The 24,696-nt window shown below is 39.6% G+C and overlaps 1 protein-coding gene across 1 annotated transcript in view; it reads left to right on the forward strand.

Moving 5' to 3' along the window:
• LOC116328880 (FERM and PDZ domain-containing protein 4-like) overlaps positions 1-24,696 on the forward strand; it is an 84,104-nt gene that overhangs the window by 50,396 nt on the left and 9,012 nt on the right. The window contains exons 3-11 of the mRNA XM_039607388.1: positions 7,859-8,010; positions 9,301-9,403; positions 11,018-11,063; positions 14,918-15,022; positions 15,244-15,351; positions 17,433-17,564; positions 19,990-20,109; positions 20,642-20,778; positions 23,358-23,484. Coding sequence (XP_039463322.1) covers positions 7,859-8,010; positions 9,301-9,403; positions 11,018-11,063; positions 14,918-15,022; positions 15,244-15,351; positions 17,433-17,564; positions 19,990-20,109; positions 20,642-20,778; positions 23,358-23,484 — 1,030 coding nt within the window. The remainder of the gene's footprint in view (positions 1-7,858; positions 8,011-9,300; positions 9,404-11,017; positions 11,064-14,917; positions 15,023-15,243; positions 15,352-17,432; positions 17,565-19,989; positions 20,110-20,641; positions 20,779-23,357; positions 23,485-24,696) is intronic.

A 24,696-nucleotide genomic window follows, 5' to 3' on the forward strand; every position in this document is an offset into this window, starting at 1 on the left:
GTGGGCATTGTTTCAGCGGCCTATGAAAGTAGCCATTGTTTGAGGTAATTTGCATTCCATCAGTGCATATGCAGGCTGTTGTCTCTGCAAATTTGTCATGCAGGAAGACACCTCCTGCCATAAGGACATGCTCAACTCACTGGCAGCGAGGTGCTGGCATAAAGAACACTATGCACATGCTCAGCTGCGTGTAGAGTCTGTGGGATTCTGTGAAGATTTCTGATTTCTCTATTAACATGAACCGAGTCCCTTAGGTCTCACAGACCTAGAGACCGATCTCTTTAACCATCTTTTAACCTCCATTTACTAGGGGAAGAATGTATATTTTCCCAACTGGCTAGGGATTGGTTACTGCCTGTTGCTGGCTGAAATCGGTGGTAAAAAGGTGGTTGTGTAGAAGATGCTGTCTGCAAACACTTGTCAACTATTCACTGAATGATAGTTAAAAAATTAAAACGTGTGAAGCAAAGCAGAAACAGAAAACACGAGTCTTTCTTCACAGTAAAACTGTGCCTTATTACTGCTGCCAACACATTTCAAAAGGCCCAGATTTACTTTGAAGGTGAACAGTCTGTTTGTTGTTTGCGTCATACCCTTCACAAATTTACCACCTGTAAGCTAGCAGTTGGCAAGTGTTTGCAGATAACTTGGCGACTTCTATACAAACCACAGGCAACCGTGGCAATACATTTTTCCCTAGCAACCTGTAGTTTGGTTTAACAATCAATTTAATCATTAGTTATTATGAATCTTTGGCTGTCTTCCGCAGTGTGTCTTATATACTGTCATCTTCCCATCACCCATGACAGCAGACCTGAGCCTGGTTCTATCAGAGGTTTCTTCCTGTTAAAAGGGAGTTCTTCCTTCCCACTGTCACCAAGTTATTGATCAAAGGGGGGTTGTTTGATTTTTTTTTTTTTGGTTACGAGGGCTTTAGGTTTCAGGATTTTGAAAACTTAGATTATTACAGTTGTTCCCCAAGAACCATTAAATACTATTAGCAATAAATAGCAAGCTAAACTATTTCTTAATTACATTTCAGTGATTATACTGTTTTTAATTGAGGACACACTGCCTGTCTCCATAAATGTGTATAAGAAGACGTGACTATCCTGTAACAATATGGTAGCTGCACTGAGGCAAAGATTCATCCATGAGAGATAATGTTTGTTTCAGTGTCTAACGCATCATTTAGTTTAGAGAACAGTAGGTTCTCTAAATGGAAAAATCCATTTTTCTAAACCTTATAAATATATAGTTTTTTCTGCATATAAAAAATGAGAAAGACATTGTTTTTCCTATTAAAAATTTGAATTTGGATGCATAAGTAGTCCTCCTGCATTTAGCCATGGTGTAAAATGAAAAAGCAGGTGTGATCAACTCAAAAATAAAATGCTGGATTGGTTTTGTACTCTTAAAATAGGAAAAAAAATCTGAAATTAATGAATTTAATGAATAAATCATCACATCCTCTTCTTGCCGATCACACTGGCCTTTTGCCCTTTCCTTCATTCATTTATAGTATGAGGCATTGGAAGTAAGTCAAAGCTCGCTGCAAACTTTGCTTTCATGAAGCGCAGCCTGTCAAGAGAAGAGAAGAGTCGTGGCTTGCTCTGAGATGAGCTGCCAAGTTGCAAATATACTCATCACTCACCCATCCCTGCTGTCCTTTCCTTTGCGTTTCCCCAAAATAATTATAAATAATGTCAAAAATCCAAATAACAAATGAGTTTGTCTCTATCAGCCAGTATATACTTGTCATATTTTTGAACTGGTTTTGCGGTAGTGTGTATTTTATAAACCATAGCATTTTCTATTAACTTCTCTGCTTTCTTTGGACAAAATGTTTCTTTTGTTTTAGTAATCAATAAGTCAAGTCATGTCCAATGAATCGATCCCAATCATTTAAACAGATCAGAAAAACTGAATGAATAATTTCACATGTCTTTATAGCAGCATACACCTTTAAACTGTGTGGTACCTGATAGTCAAGACTAGGTTAGCTGGGTCTGTTAAGCCTGTTATATAACTCTAATATCCTCTGCTTTGTTCTTGACTGTATTACATTTTTTTTGCCCAGTTGTTGGGTATCTATTGAAATTATCTGATGAAAGATGACTCTATTGTTTAAATGCACTCACTTAAATCTGCGCTTGAAAGGAAGAGAGCCAACCATTACTTCCAGGAATCGTGTTTTTTTTAAATAAACTTCATAAATTATCATTATTTTATTTTTGCTCAATCGTTCAGTTATTTCTCTAGCATCTATTGCCATGTGTCACACTAGGCTGGGGCCTAGTGGTAGAAACCTCAGTTATGACCACTGCTGCCGTAAGGCAAGAACCTGGAATTTCAGCAACATTACCAGGATCTGACCTTTTGTTTCCAGCTTTCCCTTGACCCCGTGATGCCTTCGTCTTTCCTTCTGCGGGATTAAACCCCGCCGACCCTGACGGGGAATATGAGCCGGCATCGCAGATTGGAACATCCTCTGTCACGGACAGATTTACTCGGAGATTTCTGTGCTGAATGAACAATAGAGATCAATGTGATAATGGGTTAGGGAATGAGAATGTGGAATAAATGGCATAAACGAAGTGGGGCAGAGATTCAGATTGATCCAGATTGGTCAGAGATGAAGGTATACTGTGGATGCTTGGAACATGTTTCATCCTCTGAGCAGATTTAGGCAAAGCTGCAGATATGCTATAATAGATAGATATATTTAACTGGTTCCTAAATAAAAGTCTCAAACCACCTGAGACAATAAAAGAAATGATTTTTGTGAGTATTCATATAGTTGCACATAAATGTCAGTATGCACGAGGCAGAAAATTCATGTGATCTACTGTATGGATTGTAGGCACTGAACAATGGGATGGATGCTGGCCAGGCAACAATAGACACCCTGCACTGGACTTTATTTGCAGACAGGAAGCAGCAGCTGCCAAGGGAGCCTTTTAAGCTGCAAAAGAGAAAGGAAGCTAGGATAGAGACGGAAAGAATGAGTTAACCCCACTGAAAGTGTATATCAGCTCTTAATTAACAGGCAGTCTGCATTCTCAGTGTCTCAGCTGAGACAGACGTCTGAGGTTCAGCGGGCAAGAAGTAATTTAATACAGTACATTTCCATTTTAGTGGTGCTTTCACCCCAAGTGCAATGACTTGCAATAAAACAAAGAAAATGGCAATGTGAAAATTTTAATATTAACCTATATTTAATAGAGGTGACCGCATATGGCCGCCAACAGCAGAGAACTATCAACTCACAGCAAGAAGATCTGGCTGGTGCAGGGTGTTTCTGTTTGGATCTGCATGTTCTTGTGCTCCCACTGGATTCCTCTCCAAGCGCCAAAACATGCACTAAAGCCCTCGCTTAGAAGTAGTGTTGGTCCTGGGGGGCACGTGGTGGCTGACTGCTGCTAAACGCACAGGGCAAGTTTCTTAATAATGTTTCTTTTTTTTCTGGTTGTTTGCATTTTCAAGCTTTTTGGAGAGAATTAAATCCTTTTATTTCACAGTAAATGTGAGAAAGGAGTAAGGATATGACTAAGTACTAACTTTGAGTAAACTACTGAAAAACTAAACCTAATGGCCACATTTTTGTATAACTCACTAGTTGGGATTTTCTTATGGCTTAAAATCCAGGGAGTTTCTGCCTAATTAACTCATTAAACTGGACCGCTCCATTGAGATTGTGCTGTTGGTATGTTTTAAGAGCATTTTTAATAGAATTATGGTAGTTAAGGTGCTCCTTAAACATTGTCTGGACGTCCTTGTTAGCAATAGAAAGCTAACATGCACTGTGCTAAAGAACTGTTTTCTGCTATCACATTACTGATTGGAATAAAACAAAATAAAAAATTCCCTGATTAAAAAGAATGAGAAGAAAAAAAAACTTCAAACTTTTGGGTCCACCACTTAAAAAATATAAATAGCTTAAACGTGTGTTTTTGTAATACTAGTCTGTGTATGTGTGTTCACAACCATCTACTAACCACATTAGTTATCGTTGCTCCAAAATAAAACAAAGATAAATACATTTGATCCCTTCTTTGCAATACTTACATTTCCTTACTTTGTCCCTGTTCCAAACAGTTTTCCACTTCAGTTATCTCTTGAGCTGTATCCGTGTGTCCCTGTTGCTTATGTTAGTTTGGAACTGGTGCTTCCCGCTCCTCAGAAGGATTTGGGAAGGCTTAGGTCATCTATGAAAGAGATCTGCCAACTGTTCTTATCCTGAACAGCCTGCAGACTTTTATACAGCTTCAAAAGACAAATTGCCTCCAGACTGCAAATCTGAGCGATTAAGTGAACAGAAGACCTGTACTCTCCTCTATAAGTGGCTTTTAAGCATAAAATGTTTGAAACTTGAGCCAGAGCACTGATTTATGACCAGCTGACTGCACAGCTCATATCATTCATTCCAAGTTTAAGGATCTATGTCTCAGCTAAAATGATTTCTTCTGTACAACTGAATTTTAGTGATTGAATTCTAATGTGCATTTATTCATGTTCTCCAAGAAAACCTTCTTTATCCTGCGGGACAGATTTGATCCCTGTAATAGTCATTGTGCCCATTATGTCATTGTGAAGAGAAACTATTTGGCAACTTATTTTATGTCACTCTTCGTAAGTAGGTCAGCAAATTGTCTGAACTGAAAGTGAATTAAAGCCAAAGTTAAAGGAAAGGCGTCCTTTATTTTTTCTTCTTTTTAAATAGTGTAATTAAATTTGAGATATTGAAAATTATATTATACAAAATGATATTTATAAGCTTCTTTTTTTGTGGGGTACATTTACATAATTTACATAATCCCATCCAATCTTTTTTACACCCAAACAACAAACAGTAACCTTCCTTTATTTACTCAATATAATTGCAAAGCAGGCAGCTTCGTGGGTAGCAGAATAATTTCCCAATCGCTTTTTTTCACTTGGAATTTCAAATAATGCTGAACATAGAATTAACTGGAGTCTATCGAATAAATGCACTATTCTATTATCTCATGCAATGACCAGGGCCACCTCTAGAAGTTTTCCATTGGGTGCTCGGATGGAGGCCACTAAAAATATTAGGGTGGAACAGCAAAGAAGAGAATTTCCAGTTTTATTATGCTGTTGTCAAATATAGTTTACGTGAAAAATATGTCACGAAAGAGAGAAAGAAAAAAATATATGCCTAGTTGATTTCCTGCTATTAATATAAGTTTATATCACTGAAAAAAGAAAACCAAATAAGATTTCGAAACCCATAATAATCTGTGTTGGTTGATTGATTGATTGATTGATTGATTGATTGATTGACTGACTGAAGGTCCCAACCATGCTTTAATGATTCTCAGCAGAGCTGAGCAGAAGAAGCCAAAGATTCACTCTCCGAGAATGGAGTTAATGTTAAGAACAAACAAGCTTTTCTGCAACCTGATATGGATCAAATACCTATAAATAACATGGGAAACAAATGCTATCAATCACTTAGATCAGTAGTGCTTTCACTGGAAATAAGACTTTTAAAACTTCAAACAGCACACAGAGACCTTCGTGTGTTTCAAAGCCAACTATTTACTGGTTTTGGTATAGTCTTGCCGGGAAGTTTTGGCCCCGGCAATGACCCACCTTGGTGGCACCCCTGGCAATGACCATGGCTTCTAACTGTTAGAACATTTAGAAGTAATGTTCTTTATGTCATAATAGCACTTAGTACTAGAATACAATACCCATGAGCCTTGACTGAATTGAATTTTTTGCTTCTCCTTTAAATGAGGCTGAAAACCAGTCAGCAGCTGTATGTCTGCTATAATTCAGTTCAGTTCACTTTTATTTACTGTATATAGCACCAAATCACAACAGCTGTCACCTCAAGGTGCTTTAAATGGTAAGGTAAGAGAGAGAAAACTCCAACAATCAGACGTGGGGTGGTCTATAGTGTCTTCCTTTAAGATAAAATTTCAGTTTCTACAGGGAGTGCAGAATTATTAGGCAAGTTGTATTTTTGAGGAATAATTTTATTATTGAACAACAACCATGTTCTCAATGAACCCAAAAAACTCATTAATATCAAAGCTGAATGTTTTTGGAAGTAGTTTTAGTTTGTTTTTAGTTTTAGCTATTTTAGGGGATATCTGTGTGTGCAGGTGACTATTACTGTGCATAATTATTAGGCAACTTAACAAAAAACAAATATATACCCATTTCAATTATTTATTTTACCAGTGAAACCAATATAACATCTCCACATTCACAAATATACATTTCTGACATTCAAAAACAAAACAAAAACAAATCAGCGACCAATATAGCCACCTTTCTTTGCAAGGACACTCAAAAGCCTGCCATCCATGGATTCTGTCAGTGTTTTGATCTGTTCACCATCAACATTGCATGCAGCAGCAACCACAGCCTCCCAGACACTGTTCAGAGAGGTGTACTGTTTTCCCTCCTTGTAAATCTCACATTTGATGATGGACCACAGGTTCTCAATGGGGTTCAGATCAGGTGAACAAGGAGGCCATGTCATTAGTTTTTCTTCTTTTATACCCTTTCTTGCCAGCCACGCTGTGGAGTACTTGGACGCGTGTGATGGAGCATTGTCCTGCATGAAAATCATGTTTTTTTCTTGAAGGATGCAGACTTCTTCCTGTACCACTGCTTGAAGAAGGTGTCTTCCAGAAACTGGCAGTAGGACTGGGAGTTGAGCTTGACTCCATCCTCAACCCGAAAAGGCCCCACAAGCTCATCTTTGATGATACCAGCCCAAACCAGTACTCCACCTCCACCTTGCTGGCGTCTGAGTCGGACTGGAGCTCTCTGCCCTTTACCAATCCAGCCACGGGCCCATCCATCTGGCCCATCAAGACTCACTCTCATTTCATCAGTCCATAAAACCTTAGAAAAATCAGTCTTGAGATATTTCTTGGCCCAGTCTTGACGTTTCAGCTTGTGTGTCTTGTTCAGTGGTGGTCGTCTTTCAGCCTTTCTTACCTTGGCCGTGTCTCTGAGTATTGCACACCTTGTGCTTTTGGGCACCCAGTGATGTTGCAGCTCTGAAATATGGCCAAACTGGTGGCAAGTGGCATCTTGGCAGCTGCACGCTTGACTTTTCTCAGTTCATGGGCAGTTATTTTGCCCCTTGGTTTTTCCACACGCTTCTTGCGACCCTGTTGACTATTTTGAATGAAACGCTTGATTGTTCGATGATCACGCTTCAGAAGCTTTGCAATTTTAAGACTGCTGCATCCCTCTGCAAGATATCTCACTATTTTTGACTTTTCTGAGCCTGTCAAGTCCTTCTTTTGACCCAGTTTGCCAAAGGAAAGGAAGTTGCCTAATAATTATGCACACCTGATATAGGGTGTTGATGTCATTAGACCACACCCCTTCTCATTACAGAGATGCACATCACCTAATATGCTTAATTGGTAGTAGGCTTTCCAGCCTATACAGCTTGGAGTAAGACAACATGCATGAAGAGGATGATGTGGACAAAATACTCATTTGCCTAATAATTCTGCACTCCCTGTAGGGCGCTTTTTAATTTTTGCACCATGCAGACATATACCAAGTGTCAGTAAATAGCTTTTGAAAATACTTTTGTAGATATAAAAATAGTATTTTATGTCTGTCAAACTGCGTTGTCTTTGACATGTTTATAGATTAAACTAAAGAAATGGGAACAAATTGGAAAATGGGAATAGTGAGTTGGAAAGTCCAAAGAAAACCTCTGAAAGACCTTCAGAAAGCCTGGAGAACTATTGCTCAAGATCGCTTGCACGGATACATCGCTATACATCAATCAGAAAACTGTTTATTAGTGTTGGAATTTTACTTGAATTTCCTCCTGTTCTGTATTTTCCAGCCAAGTATCGCAGAGCAGCTCCCTGGAGGAGGTCCACCTAGATGGGGTCCCTCCTGCCCCTCGTCTGGTGGAGATGAGACGGGACCCTGTCCTGGGCTTCGGCTTTGTGGCAGGCAGTGAGAAACCGGTGGTAGTCCGCTCTGTTACACCAGGTGGGTGTCATCATTGGCTTAAACTGACAATCTTTAAAATGAATACATTTATTTATTCATTTAGGGAACTGTTATATTTTTATTTAGATTATGCAAACTAACTGTACACTTGCCTACACCTAACACAGTAGTCAGTGATGCACCTCTACTATACAAGTACAGCTTTATTCCTTGGGGGAGTTTTGGCTCTGTCTCACTGTTTCGGCATGCCTGTGGGACACCGCCTTGCTGTCAGTCACATGTCAAATAATCAGAGACAATATATGTTCATCTATTTGTGCTTTTTTCCTTAGGCTTAGCCAGACAGACCTGACGTTTTGTGCACTATTAAGTGTAACATTGTCTTTTTATTTTGGAATATTTGAGTCAGTTTTGATTGGATTTTACCACTTGTCTCAGCTTAAAGCAGTCTAAATAATTGATTTAATATTATAATAAATAAGATACAAATATAAAATCACAATGAAGCATTTAGAGCAACAAAAACTTCACTCCCTGTGCAAAGTCAGAAGTCCAGTGATGTAAAGCCAGGAGAATAGTCCTCAGAGCCACTACTTACTATAAGCAAATCTGCCTCTGCTAAGATTTGATAAGAAAGCTAATAATATAACTTATAAACAAAGTAGGAAAATGAGCCCTCCAGCTAAGCTAGTGTAGTCGTCTGAGAGTGTGCAGATTGACTTATTTTGTTTGTTCTTTCTCACCATCTGATTGGTTCTGATCAGCACATCAAATGGCCGCTGCTGAAGGAAACCATGCGCTCTGTTGGGCTGTGTTTGCCTCAAGTAAGCAGCCACAGGCAAAAAAAGCATGAACACAAATTCATGTTTGGAAGTCTTTTTTTCCGCTAAAACTTTGGTTTGACTGGCAGGTTGCAATATTGCTGCCAAACAAACAGTTCACAAACCCTTATTAAGTGTCAGCTCCATTGGCTGCACGGATGCAGACAGTGATTAGGCATCTCAATAATCGATCAGTGCTGAATCCTAAGCAGACAATTGAACTGATGAGTATTCTATTTACAATGGTTGGCCCAGGAAGGAAACGCATGTGCTTGCAGAGAGTAGATTAATGCTTACACCTATTACACGTGTCTTTGCTAATTAGCTGCACATTTCGCATCTGCAAAAATCACACACACACTCATTCGCCGTGTCAATTTAGCTGTAATTACTCTTGATTTTATTTGCAGGTAATCTTTGGCTGGCTAGACTACATCTGCCTGCCTGCTGCTGTCATGGAGCGCTTTGATCAGCTGTTGCTTGTTTGCATGTGTTTGTATGTTGGTAGGTGGTCCATCGGAGGGGAAGCTGCTGCCGGGTGATGAGATCATCATGATAAACGACGAACCCGTCAGTTCGGCTCCTAGAGAACGAGTCATCGATCTTGTCAGGTAGATACAAAATCCAGACTGGTGAAAAATAACATTTAGAGAACACTTTCCCCCCTGACACTTTATCCACTGCTGCTTTTGGCTGCCTTGTCTTTCCCTTTGATGGGAACTTTTTTCTGATTGGCCGCCCCTCTTAAATGACAAGTCTGAACAGCCAGTGGGTGGGGCTGTTGAGCTCAAAGCTAGAACAGTTTCCATTGGATGACTTTATTATGGATATCACCTCACACAGATACGCAAGTGGAAAATACTCTCTGACCACATCGGGCCCCAGTCAGTGTCAGCCCCAAATAGGAAACTAAAATCCGTACAAGATCACCAAAATTGGAAAATGAATCTCAATTTCTGCAACATTCAGGCTGTAGTGTCAGAATTCAGCATAAACAACATGAAAGCATGGATTCATGTGGATTCTTGTTAACTATTCAGGCTGCTGCTGGTGGTTTAATGGTGTGGGGATTATTTTCTCGGCAAACTTTGGGCATCTTAGTACCAATTGAGGACCACAAACGTCCTGTTGTTCACCATGTCCATCGCTTTATGACCACCCAACTGGATAACGCACCATGTCACAAAAGTCATATCATCTCAAACTGGTATCTTAAAGATGATAACAAGTTCATTAATCTCAAATGGCCTCCACAGTCACCAGACCTCAATCCAGTGTATAGATGGAGGTATGGATGTGCAGTCAACAAATGTGCAGTATTATGTCAATATGGACCAAAGCTGTTTCCAGCATCGTGTTAAATCTATGACACAAAAAATAAGGCAGTTCTGAAGGTTATAAAGTACAACCTATGCTAGCAAGTGAGAGTATATGACAGAATATGAATGTTATAATCAGAAGACTTTGCTGCCTGCATTGGAAAGCTCAGCAGTTTTCAAAGTGACTGTCTAAAGCAGCATACAGATAGATCACATTGTTGGATAAAGTGAGTACAATATGGGAGAATTTATACTGTAAACATCTGACAGAGTCACACAGAGTAGTATAACATAATGTCACATTATGCAACAACCTCTGGACTAGATTGCCAAAAAAGTAATTGAAACAAAAAGATAAATAAGCTCCAGGTAAAGTGTTTAGGGTCCCTTTAAATGGCAGGTTGAAAAAACTAAAAAGTTAATTACAAAAACACAACAACATTGGTGAAACGAAAGTCATTATCATTAATTTGCTTTTAAAATTATGAAGTTTCTTTCCAAGTGTTAGCGATGCTTTCCACTCGCCTGCTCAGTAGTTAGTTAACTCAGTTCTGCTTGTCACCCCAACATATTCTGAATAAATAACAAGAAAAATTAGAATCTTTTCGCTCTTTCAATGAAAACAGTGCTCGATGAAACAAATCGTGTTTCACTTCATAGGAAGTACAACCCCTTTTTTTGTAATTAAATGGGGAAAGTAATGAGTGTCTGTGTGCTTTTGGTTTTAACAGTGTCTGTTGTAAGCAGTGATTGCCCGAGGCGTTCAATTCCATTTCACCCAGGCTAATCAAGATCCTGTTGTTTGTTTGCCGTTGTTGTTCAGTGGAATCATTGGGTTTTTGTTGTTGTTTTTTTTCTTTTTTCATGATTTTGCTGACTTTACAGTTTTCTGTCTTCTTGTTCCAGGAGCTGCAAAGAATCCATCATGTTGACTGTTGTCCAACCTTATCCCGTGAGTAGATCTCGCAATATATACAGATACATTTGTCAAAATGTGTTGGGATGATTTATAAATCTAGGAAAATTTTCCTTTTTTTTGGTGACACATACACAAACCACTTTTTCCATCCATTCGTATTTTAAAAATGTGTTTCTTCATCATTTGTTAAATTTATTGATGTTTTCATGTAATTATAAAATGTTCAACCAAATAAAAAAACATTTTAAATCACCCAAGACACCCTTCTGAAGGCCTCTAAAACTCACCTGCATTTAAACAATGAGGTGATAGTGATATACAATGTTTTTATTGCTGACAACAAATTACATAAAGAGACCAAAATCAACAATGAAAAGACAACACAGTGAAATCAGCTCTTGTAAATAATCATAAACACCCATTACAGTATGATTATGAGTAATTTAAGTGCTACTTTAGTGTGTTCCTGATTCAGATGTGTTGTTGCTATGCAAAACAACGCAGCGTTGGATGGTACCGGGAGAGAAGATTGGCTGTTATTGACTCTTTTCCCCATGAAGGTCTCTCTGCTGCCCACTGTGTATGTGCGGAGCCAAATTAAGGGAGCCATTCTATTTCTTATTCATCCAATTTTGCCAAAATTGGCTACAATTCAGCCAAGGGCATAGAAGAGGGTGCTCAGAAGATAGTCTTCAATTAATAGGAATGAATGCAGCAAAATGCCTAAAATGGGTATGTGCAATACTGTGCAAAAGTCTTTTGATGCAGGGTCATTCTGTCTCAAATCAACCAAACCTTCTATTTGACTGTCTCTTGTGCATACAAATTTCATGGTAGAAAATCTTTATACTTTAAGATATTTTTGAAGACTGGTCCGATAACACACTTTCAGGACTTTTTCTTCTTTTTTGCACATTGAAATCTGAGGCACTGCTTAAATATGAATATAAAACATAAAAGCCTGAAAATTCTCTTTCTTACCAACAAAATGAGTCAGAAAATGTAAATTGAAACAGATAAAAATGTTTACGCATCAGCTGGTTAAAATATGAAAGAAAAAAATCCGTCGTTCAACTTTCATGCGTGGAGTTCATGCATTGAGCAAATATAACAAGTTGTATTACAGAAACAAAAGATTCTACCATCGCAGATTCTGACCATTTTTTCAAAAAAATATATCATGGAAACTATCTGATATATGAAGCTAAAAGTTCACAGCATACATTATATATAATCAAACTTTGCACCATAAAATTTTTATGCAAATTGGATTTGAGCAGGAAAGGATCTAAAAATTGGCTGATTTGAGACTGAATGATCCTGCACCAGTTTATTCAAACATGTGCTATCATCAATGCAAGTATATTTTTTTCTAACGAGTTACAAAGTCACTATTTGGTATGAGCAACTTTGTTCTTTAACACACCCTGAATTCTTTTAGGACACCAAGATATGCTAAGTTTCTGGCAAGTTGTCTGTTACATGTAGTGACAGCATTGCTTCATACTTTGAGTTAAGTGTTTCTTCAGTGATTCATAGGTCAGTGTTGCGTAGCTTAAAAGCAAATCAAGAAAAATATTCCTCTGAAAATGTCCAAAGACAAATGTAAATGACCACGCCACATACCCCCATCGCCCGACTGAGGCCGGGGAGCCATCCGGCCCGAACCTACTCACCCCACCGCGAGCGGGAGAGGGGATCAGCCCGGACCGTTGGCGTCCCGGGGCCCTGGCCAAGCGACGGGGAGTTGTGAGTTCAGGTGGCCGCCCCCGAGAACCCAGCGGCGCCGGCGAAGCTGGTCCGGAGGTCGGCGGCGTGGCAGGTGGACGCGGCGCGGCCGGCACAGTCGTGCGCCCCAGCTCGCAGGCGGCTGGGCAGATGTCTGGCGGGCACCAGCCTCTGGTGGGGGTGAGGCCGGCCACACCACCGCCTGCTCCTTTTATTGACACACACGGTTGCTGCTCACAATGCACACAGAGCTGCAGTTTTCCCGCTGCCCGCTCAACATTACCACAACAACCCCAACCACAGGACCCAGTACAATATTTAAGTCGGTGGGGCGTGATTGCAGATACCGTGCAGGTGCGTCCGCCTTCCCTGCACGGCACCGCAGGCCACGCCCCACCACAACAAACTTTGATAGACTTTGAGAAAGCCTGGAGAACTATTGCCCAAGACCACTTTAGTCTGACTCGTTGGAAGCAAACTATAAAGAAATTAGCATGGCTCAAGTACTGTGTACCGCCTTCTAGACTTTTTCCAGAAGGGCTTTGTCCCCTTTAAAGCAATTTATTTGACTGTCATTGGTAGAAACAGCATCACTGACTCAAACAGGAATGACAAGCGAACTAGCCTGATGTGCTTTTTTCTTCTGGCCCCAGGTCAGTCAAACCTTGTCTTTAACAGTAGGTTTCCAGTGTATTACCTCAGCGTAATCAGAAAATGGAGTCATCCCATTTGTCTGTGATCGCTTCATTAGAAAGTAGGGCCACATTTACAAATGTCTTGCACCAGCACAAACTGGGCTTTGGCATTAAAAAATGTTGCTGGTATTTACAAAGAGAGCACAGTGACAAAGTTGTGTGTAAAAGGTGGGAGATTTTTGCGACTCACCCTGTTGCACATGTATTTCTGGGAGTTTTAATTGGAAAAAGTAAGTAAGTAAGTAAAATTTTTATTTATATAGCACCTTTCTAGATAAAAAGATCACAAAGTGCTTCACACAGGAATGACAAAGTATAAAACAAAAACAGACAAAAGTTAACAAAATGCAATTCTAAAAAGATGTTTTTAGTTGTCTAAAGTGTCACTAGCATTGACAAAATGGTAGTATTTTACAACCAAGTAGAGAAGAGGAGTTGCTCTGCTAGCTAACAGCTAACCAGCTAACAGTTAACTAGGCCTATAAAGTTCAGGATAAAGAAGAGTCTTCCAAGAGGAAAAAAAAAGTGAGACTTGTGGAAGAAAATCAAATTTTTGTGAGAGATTTTAGCGACTTACCCTGTTCTATGTGTATTTCTGGTAGTTTCTTTCTCAAGATCTAAATAATTTGGAGAATAATTTACTGCTATTTAACGCGGGGGGAAAGGCTTGTCTTTTTTTTGGTGTGCTGGGACTCACCTGGGTTTAGAAAATAGTGCAACTTTTGTAAAACATAGTAAATCTGGCCCATAGTTTTTTATTTCCACTAACTAATGGCAAGAATAAACTTCAGCTTTCAGCCAGCATAGAGAAGAAGTTCTGTAAATACTCTGGTTAACAAGGGCATTTGAATAACAACACCATCAGCTATTAGTTCTCTGCTTTTTCCAAGGTTAATAACAAAGCCTCTGTAAAGACTGTTTATGTTGAGTCACTCCACAAATTCAGTATTCTGTGTATCAATCCCCCCCTGAAAATAGCTCCTAACAACTGCACCATTTCTTTCTCTTTAAAGAAAACATTTCCTCCTCCTTCCACTGGAGGAAATGTGCTCTAGGTGGAATGTAACATGAAGGAAGGTTGTTGAGTTATGATTTCAGTTATTTCATGGCGTTTGTTACCGTCAGGAACAATATAGCGCAGTGCTAGCCTTATCGTTTAAAGGAGTGGAAGTGATGATCCTGTATTTCCTAACACTTCAGAATTTCCTCCTGGGTTGCATTTCTGCTAAATAAAGTATGAAGAGTCTGCTGTAAAAGTGCTGTTTTTGATTGATTTTGGAAAAAAAAGTCAAACATAGCTCTTATAGTCCATAAACTGGGACTGAAAACAGTTTTTTTTTTTTGTTTGTTTGAACATCGATTCTCCTGTTTATCTCTTTCTCTCCATCTGTTTGTCTCTTTCTTCCCTTCCTCTCCTCTCTTGCTTGCTTTCTCTCTATCACTCTTTGGACGCTTGCCTCCTAGTCCCCTAAATCAGCGTTCATCAGTGCAGCCAAAAAAGCCATGCTCAAGTCCAATCCGGTCAAAGTGCGCTTTGCTGAGGAGGTCATTATAAACGGCCAGGTTCCGGTCAGTCCTACCACACAAACACACACAGTCACGCATGCACACAAGCTTGTATGACCTATATAGGCAATGCCAGCTGGTTTCCACTTTAGACAGAGATTTCAATGGATGTAAGACAGTCACATAAATGAGCTACGACATGGAACTTTTATGAATTCCTTCCATGTATTGAACCGACTGCACGTGCACAGAATGAAAAGACTAATCCTGTCCCTCCTTTGCAGAACCCGATGAAGGACAACTCTCTTCTGTTCATGCCAAATGTCCTAAAAGTCTACCTGGAGAATGGGCAGACAAAGTCCTTTCGCTTTGACAGTAGTACCTCCATCAAGGTATGCATGTGCAATAACTTAAGTCTTACGTCACGAAATAAGCAGCTTCTGCTGCATTTGTAATTACAGTAGGGGGATGTTATCAAGAGTCCAAATTAGTGAGTCTTAACACACGCGTGGACCGTGAAATTCACTTCCATTTGTTTGAGCTCTTTATTTATTCAGTCAATGCGACAAAGAGCATATTCTCATTTTTTGACTTGTTAATTCTTATTCAGCTATGATCCTCTGAAGCTCCCAGAGCGTATTCAGAAAGCAAGAGGCATAATGACTTTCTTTTTTCTCAGCCTCACAGCAAAGGATGTCATCCTAACCTGGACAAAAATTGCCTTTTATCTTTCTTACTCACCGCTCTCCAGTGGGTGGGACAGAAATGACCAGTAGAATAAAGCTACCAGGTGATGCCAAATGATCAAGCTGGGGTACAAAGTGAATAGGAGACAGCATTTACTGACTAAAGACGAGATTTTCGGGATCAGAATGAGGTGCTGCACCTGGTCAAAGCGGACGATTCTTTGATGAACTCAGTCACAGCTGCTACATTTGTTTTTAACCTGAGCTCACCTATTTGATCTCTGCACACTGCTACTGTTTGTACTGCTGCTGTTGAGGTACACCTCATGCGAATGTGTTACTACCAAAGCTCCAAAAACAAGCAGCAATCAGATGAGTGACAGGCCTGCTGGGAGCAAGACACCTTACTTACTAAAACATGCTTTGACCTTTTTATATAAAGTTACCACCAGAATAAGTTATCCTGCACTCCACACAGCTTTGTTGCTTCTGTCATTTAGTTTGTGTTACAAACACAGGAAAAATAACAGTTTTGCATAAAATTCAGGCATAATGCCAACATATCTTTCCTCACATGGAACTTTGTAGTCGTGACCTACTTAAACACTTAGATATGCTTATATTGTAATCCAGTGCAGAATATGTTAATAAATTAAGAGGGTAATTAGCAGCCAAGTGTTACTAATCAAATGCTAATCATCAACAACTATGAGCACTTCTATATATTCACTCTAGGGTCAGGCCTTGCAATGATTCACCATGCACAAGACTTCGACAGCAATTTCCTTCAGACAGATGAGACCAAAATGGAGATGTTTACCATAATGCACAGCGTCATGTCTGGTGAAAACCAAACAATAACCAAACAACAGCTTGTTTTGGAACTACAGGACCTGGGTATCTTGCAGTCACTGAGTCAGCCATGAACGTCTCTGTATACCAAAGTATTTTAGAGTCAAATATGTGGATATCTGTTCAACAGCTAAAACTTGGCCAAATTAGGTCATGCAATGGGACAATAAACCCAGGCATGGCAATAAATCTACAACAGATGTACTGAAAGTTGAAGAGTTTTCTACAGACTTTTCTTCATCACTCAGTTTAAGACCGTTTTTCTTCTTTTGGCTATGTATGATGTCATAGAAAGCAGACATTCCAATATGGCAATCTCAATAAGACATAGTTTTGGGTGTGTGGAACCCTCACCCACTTGTGCTTTAAATCGTCTGATTGGCTGACTCTCACAAACAGGCAGGAAATCGGAAGATAGTTGTCCTAAACGGAAGGATGATAAAAAAAGACTTATTTCAGACTCGCCAAATTAGTGAAACCACTCTTTCTGTCAGTGTGAAGAAGTTTAACATCACATTTAAATTCTGAAATATAAGAAAAAGAAGTGCAAATTTAACAGTATGTGTAAAACATATGAAAACACAGTTAAAGGTCCAACATTTATGAAAACCTTTGATCACCTTTGTCACATTTTGTAATACAATCCAGTGGGTCGGACTGGTGTCTTTGTCTGGCCGATTATGGCCCTCATGTCTTATGTTTGAGTCTCATGGGCTCACCAAGGCCCAGTATAAGATCAATAGGTTTTTTTTAATAATCAATGAAGAATAAAAAGCTTCAACAGAACTCTAGACTTAAAATATAAAGTTGGAAATAAGCGTAATAGGTCACTTTTAAATGTACTTAAAAGTCTTTTTTATTTTAAAGGTATCCTGAGGAAGGTTTTCAACAACAGTTAAAATCCATTATTGTGAGTTTTTCTATTATTCTTTCAGGAAGTTATTCTGACCCTGCAAGAGAAGCTGTCAATCAAATGCATCGAGCACTTCTCCCTGGTGTTGGAGCAGAGGACCGAAGGCTCTGAAAGCAAACTGCTTCTCCTGCACGAACAGGAGATGCTTACTCAGGTCGGAGATGTTGCCTTGTTCTTTTCACTTTCTTTTCCTTCTTTTCTGTCTTTCACACTCAACAACTGGCACACACACACACACACACACACACACACACACACACACACACACATGCACATTCCTGCTCAGTATTCAAGCAGCATTTAGACCCCAGTGTCATTTATCAGGACTTGCACAGCAGGGGCGACAGCTCACATTACACCTACAACACACACACACACACACACACACACACACACACACACACACACACACACACACACACACACACACACACACAGTGCCCAGTACATTCTAATGAGGTTCATCACAGGAGGACAATATTAATATTCATGCCACACAGTTCAGATGTGAAGAGCTCTGCACGTGGCACACACAATGGCTGAAGACTCTGAGAGTCTGAAAACCATTCTCTATACTGTAATACACCCGAGTGTCAATACTGAGGACAGGTGTGTTCAAGACAGCTGGTAACTCTTGAAGTGTATAGATTTTTTTTTTTTTTTTAAAAAACCTCTTGCCCTTTCTACACTACACAATATTAAATCATTTACAAAATATGATCAATATTTAAAAGACGATGCCTTGTGGTTTTGTCTTGAATAGAGGATGGAAGCAAAGTGAGGTTTTTCTAGGTTACTGCTGCTGGATTGCACAAGCATGTCTTTAGGTTGCAAAGTGGTCTAAATACAACTAATATGGCTATGAATATACAAAAAAAACTGTGCTGCTGCTGCTGTCGTTGCTTTCGTACCATTACTAATGTTTCTGCATCCACTGTTATATATGTTCACCACTGGTCATAAATGTATTCATAAATGTAAAATCTGACAATGATGATGGTAAGCCTGGTAAAAACCAGTTAACTACCCTATAGGTTGTCACAAAATGATTCTGAGCTTTTAAGCTGACATGCAATCATTATTAATTATTAACTTATTTTCTTTTATAATTGTTTATTAACGTAATTTCTTGGTTAGTTTTCTATATAAACACAAAACCAGAAATGGAAATATGCAAATACGAATTTTAGTAAATGTGAAGTTTTGAACGGGTGACATATGAAGGACATTTGAACAATATGGAAAGCAACTTAACATTTGATTGGTTATGATGATGAAATAAACTAAATATACAGGAAAATCAAAAGAACTGAGATTTATGATAACTCGTTTTTAAGAACATATAGATGTTAATAGTTTATGTGTGACGACGTCTGTGAAAGGCTTGGTTCAGATTGGCCCACCCATACCTACATACATATACAAACACAGGATAAGATAATAGGACGTCCGTGCATTCCCTAAATGTGGGAAGAAGACTTAAATGGAGTTTCATCCTACTTTTTAACTACTTCTTTTTGAAATTAAAAGAATATCTAAACACCTTAGGCCCCAGTAACACAGGCCTAGGAACCAGTGACTGACCCTTTGAATCTCCTTTTAAAAATGACCCTTCTTCTCACTTGAATGGATACAGCAATAAGACTTTTCTTCATGGGTTTATGATCTTATTTAATAAGACGTGAAGCCAGTCTTATTAAATCAAACTAGCTTCAAGTCTTTTTTTTTATTAAAGGATGATGTTCGGTTGCAACATGGTTGCAAAGCTGAAACTTAAAGGAATTGACGGAAGGGCACCACCAGGAGTGGAGCCTGCGGCTTAATTTGACTCAACACGGGAAACCTCACCCGGCCCGGACACGGAAAGGATTGACAGATTGATAGCTTTAGGTGAGGGTCCCGACCCTCACCTATGGCCACGAGCTGTGGGTAGTGACCGAAAGAACGAGATCGCGGATACAAGCGGCAGAAATGAGCTTCCTCCGAAGGGTGGCTGGCCTCTCCCTTAGAGATAGGGTGAGAAGTTCGGCCATCCGGGAGGGGCTCAGAGTAGAGCCGCTGCTCCTCCACATCGAAAGGAGCCAGTTGAGGTGGTTCGGGCATCTGACAAGGATGCCCCTGGGCGCATCCTGGGTGAGGTGTTCGGGCATGTCCCACCGGGAGGAGGCCCAGGGCAGACCCAGGACGCGCTGGAGAGATTATATCTCGGCTGGCCTGGGAACGCATTTGGTGTTCCCCGGATGAGCTGGAGGAGGTGGCTGGGGAGAGGGAGGTCTGGGCTTCTCTGCTTAGGCTGCTGCCCCCGCGACCCGACTTCGGATAAAGCGGATGAGGATGGATGGATGATGTTCGTCTTTGTCCCATGTAAAAGAAAAAAGACAATAAAACGGGACATGATTTAGGGTATTGCACTTATTGAAAAACCACACATTACCTCTGATAGTGATTGGTACGATGACTCTCAACGCTCGTAACGATGCGACATGACCTTTTGAACAACTTAAGTTTCTGCACATACTTACACATAGTTTGTTTACTGTATTTTCACGCTTCTCTTTGTCTGTGTTTTTCAACTCCAGGTGACTCAGAGACCCGGCTGTGACAAGATGAAGTGTTTCTTTAGAATCAGCTTTGTTCCCAGGGACCCGGTGGAGCTGCTGCGGAGAGACGCTGTTGCGTTTGAATACCTCTATGTTCAGGTGAGCGGTGGCAACAGTAGCAGCACGAGCACGAGGTGAGACTTGTCGACTGTTAAATATAAATACATCCAAATCTTCTGCTGCCAGATGGTTTGGAAATGATTTTTCATGATCTACAGACTTACTTAGTTTTGTGCAGAATTAATCCTTTCAAGACAAAAATCCTCATTTGCAAATAAAGTCTTTATATCAACTGTTGTATGAACTACTTCCCTCTGAAATAATAAATTGCTTCCTGAGGATTCCTTTGATAATTAGTCAAGTGAAATAGCCTGAGAGAAGGCAAGTTAATCATCTTTTTTTCTTTCTGTCAGAGTTCACCATTTTGTGTTTCCGAGTCCTTCATCTGGGACTGAAAGCTACAGCGCATCCCTTTGAAGGGATCTCTAGCCACAGAGGTTGTGAACAACTTATTACAGCTCAGTGGGGATGCGCTGGTGCTCAAATAGCTCTTTGTAGAGATGAAATGTGCTTCACAAGCCCCGAAAAACTTAAGGACTCTTACGTAACTTTGCTTTCTCCTTTGCTGCAGAGTTGTAACGATGTGGTCTTAGAGCGGTTTGGCCAGGAGCTCAAGTACGATGCTGCGCTGCGATTGGCTGCATTGCAGATGTACATCCTCACCATGACAACCAGACAGAGTCAGAAGGTCTCCCTCAAATACATCCAGTAAGTGTGCATGTAAATGCAGCTGTGGGTACGAGTGTGTTTTTGACACTCTTAACATGTTTGGTAATGTTAAACTCTTGTACAGGCTGCAGCTCATCATTAATAATAAATAACAGAGTTTTTTTCTAAAAGTTTTCTGATGGTTTTGCAAAAGTTTATCTGGCATAATAGAATTCGTTGCCCTTGTTCCCTTCTTGGTTGAATGCATCTTTCTGGCTAAACAAAAAAATCACATAACAGAAAGAAATGTTTCCTCGAATAGTTTGCTGACACTGTCAGACTGTTGTTAATGGCAACTTGGGAAAATTTATGGCATTCTCAGATGTGCTTACATCAAAACTCATGGCTGATTATTAGTTTGAATATGATACGGGTAATATCAAACTCCAAATAATACAAAAATATTTTCGAATAATCTTTGTACATGGATATATGACTAGCAGTGAGCACATTGTGTAGGGTTAGAAAATATTCACCTATACTGAAGAGACTTGAATTTAAAAGGTAATATTTTCTAGTGTCTTAAATTATGTTTTTTCAGTATTCTGAAGTTCAGTGTTGAGATATTAACCCACCTCTAAGTCGTCATAAGTAATAATCACCACTGATGCAAAAACCTCCCATACGGGCAAGTTTTGCGCTAAAAAAAGTTCTCTTGTAAAAACTTGATACAGTTACAGTTGAGAATTGTAATCGAAGTCTATTCAATTACCAACAATTTGGACCCATTAGAAATACAATAGGAAGATGTAACTTAATAGTAGTCATACCCCATTGTGTATGTGGTACAACCAATATTGTCAGCTATTTATGTTGACTGTTATAGATATCTTTTCTGTTGCATGATCTACCCATAAAGCCTTAAGAGCTTAATTACTACTAAATTACTGCTAAATGTGATTTTGAGCAGTGCTTAAAACTACATGTTCACACTGTGACTAAAGGTAGAAAGGGCACGACTTTCAACAACTTATAATTGTAAACACAGAAGTTAAGATGGAAATTACTGAAGAGGCAAGGCAGTACTTTATCGCAAAGGAATAAATGGTCAAACCTACTGTTGGCGGCGACCACTTGTGGCCTTTTATGTCAATCATGGTTCTTTGAATGTAACATGCAAATGTCTGGAAAGATTGCCCTATTACTGCCATCTGTTGTGACTGTCTTTCACCCTCAGTTAATGGTGTTGAAAGGTAAAAGCAATGTCAGACAAAGCCACATAGGAAATTCTTAAAACTTAAACCCTGGGGTGACTATTAAAACATACCTGTAACATGCATACAGACCTGCATATGCTACGTTTGATTTGCATGAAAATGGCATAGATTCTTGAACCTGCCTTAATCATGCAACTTCTATATCCAAATACAGATAAAAAGAGACAGTTACTTTTTATGTGAAATAAATACTTTAATCAATCACCATGTTGATGTTATGAATCTTGGTACCCAAACTAGTTTATGGGCCAATTTCATCAAGATTGAGCCAGTTCTAGGAGGTCTGGGAACGAGTATATAGACATACATACATCGTTATGGTAGGATGATGATGCATCAAGGTAAGGAGTGCCAAAGGAACCATGATACAATAAAGTTTGGCCACCCGACACAACAAAGGTAAAAGAAATCAGTGCTCATACTCACAGAAACGGGGTTACATGGAGTAACTACTGTAACTACTACCCACATAGACATATTTTAACACTGGAAACACCTTTTTAAATTGTAATTTTCCTGCGTGTTTTTTGTCAACAGTTAAACAATTATTTTCAATGGTGGATGCTCATATTAAAGATGGCCAAAGGATCAAATAATAACATCATCATATTGCCCAAATGGGCTGAAGTCAGGTTGCGGCTGGATTTTAACTGCCCTTTCACTCTGTTTCACACTTTATTTAATGTCACTCAGTGTGTATATCCCTAATATGAAAGTTTTAAGGAAGCCCCGCTCATCAATTAGGAAGCCAATTAGGAGAAACCTGGGTTAGAGGCAGGGTGGCCTTAAAGGGAGAGGAGCTAAAACAGGAGACATTGGCTCAGTGTGAGAAAAATGAAGAGTACTTTGAATTATGAAACATGCAAAGCTAACCTAGTAGAGTCTAAGAACAAAAAAATAGAGTTGTAAATGAGCACGACCGGTCTCCTTTAGAAGAAGCATGACTTTGGCAACCAGTCCAACCAGTTTGTTTTTTAATCAATTGAGAGTTACAAGAAAATGCTGTTATTGTACTTTTATATGGCAATATAATGTTGACACATCTGTTCCTGTGCAGTCCCAGTGTAAGTAAGGGAATCTGCCTGGCTGCCCTTATATAACTTGTCCTCCAGCACTGAGTAAAGTACTGTAAATATTAGGGTCTCAGCGCAGATAGCTCTCTCACATTTTTAAGGTCCTGTTGAGGAAACACTTTCCCCTTTGACAAAGCTCTCCACCTGAAAGTCAATTCATCGTTTTGTTCTGTTACTAACAGCTTGTCTGAAAATCAACGTCTCCCAATTTGTAGCTGTTTTTTAACCACTGCGGAAGGATTTTTTTTCTAAGGGCTGCTTTATGCTGAAATCAATCTTCTCTCAACAGAAAAGAGTGGGGTTTGTCACTGTTTCTGCCTCCCGCTGTGCTGTCCAGCATGAAGGAGAAAAACATCAAGAAGGCTCTGACACACATCCTCAAAACCAACCAGAACCTCGTGCCTCCAGGGAAAAAAGTAACCAGCTCTCTTTGTCTTTCCTTGCCCTTGTTAATAAGACTCTGACACACACACATGCACGCAAACACACTGCTGCTCTGTTTTCTGACGCAATATCCTAAAATAGCATCGCTGCCATACTCAACCTTGTAAAGGTTCTCACCCTTGTCAACCTAAGAACCTTTGTCAAGCTAGACCTTGAAAGCTAATGTGAATAACAGTGGATTGTCAAACTTTATGCATAATAAGATATTTAAATTTAAAAGCGCGCACATGTTCCAGTCAGGGACAGCTAATCTAACTTGGGCTGAACTTTGTAGCTTTTTAAAAAAAAAAATAACTGTTTTAATGATACAAGCAGCTGCTGGTCTTCTCATTCTCCAGCACCCATATTAACTTTGACAAGTACAAATCAGCAGCCGACCCTTGCAAGAGTTTCAGCGGTACCCAGTGATTTACAATCAGCTGTCATGCTAATTCTGTTACTGAATCAGAGTTAGATAGAATGTATTCATGGTAAGCCATCGACACTTGTTTGTGAGTTCTTGCAGTAGACTTTATTGTCCCATAGAGTCATGGGATAGGCCATAGGCTCACATTTCTGAGCCTCGCTACGTAAACCAACGCTGGACATGTTGTATTTGATGCATGATGTAGGAAGTAGATATTATTTCTTAAATTCTAAAAAAGCTCTAAAACAATGTTGTGAAACAGCAAGTTGAGCATGGCATTAGTTCAGACGGACCACCAGCTCAAGTTCAGCCACAATCCCAGAAGATCAGCTGATTTCGATACTAACCCATATCAGGTTATGGCTTCTCTTGTACACATAGAATGGACAAATCTCACATAGTGTGCACCGTTTAAGTTGCACTAGTCTGCCTATAGTTGCTCTAGGTGGGCTAATGCATGTGGAAGCTGCTATTGTTTTTGAACTAATGTTAAGTCTGCAAAATTAAAGAATGGGGCTACCTATAGTCTGCATGTTCTTCTTGCCAAATCCAATGAAAAAGCAATACCTACACTGAAATAACCCATGCTGTAGCTCATTTCTATACATAACAAAAGCTAAATTGATTCAATTAAAAACACATGGATGAACCACAGCATTGCACTGATGGAATTTTTCATTTATTGCGATGAACATATATCCCAAAGTGTGTTCACAGCTGATCTCACATGCATAGTCGAGTATCCACAAATGTTCACTGGAGCACCAAACATGTATTC

The sequence above is a fragment of the Oreochromis aureus genome, linkage group 23 (assembly GCF_013358895.1).
Source record: "Oreochromis aureus strain Israel breed Guangdong linkage group 23, ZZ_aureus, whole genome shotgun sequence".
Taxonomy (NCBI): domain Eukaryota; kingdom Metazoa; phylum Chordata; class Actinopteri; order Cichliformes; family Cichlidae; genus Oreochromis; species Oreochromis aureus.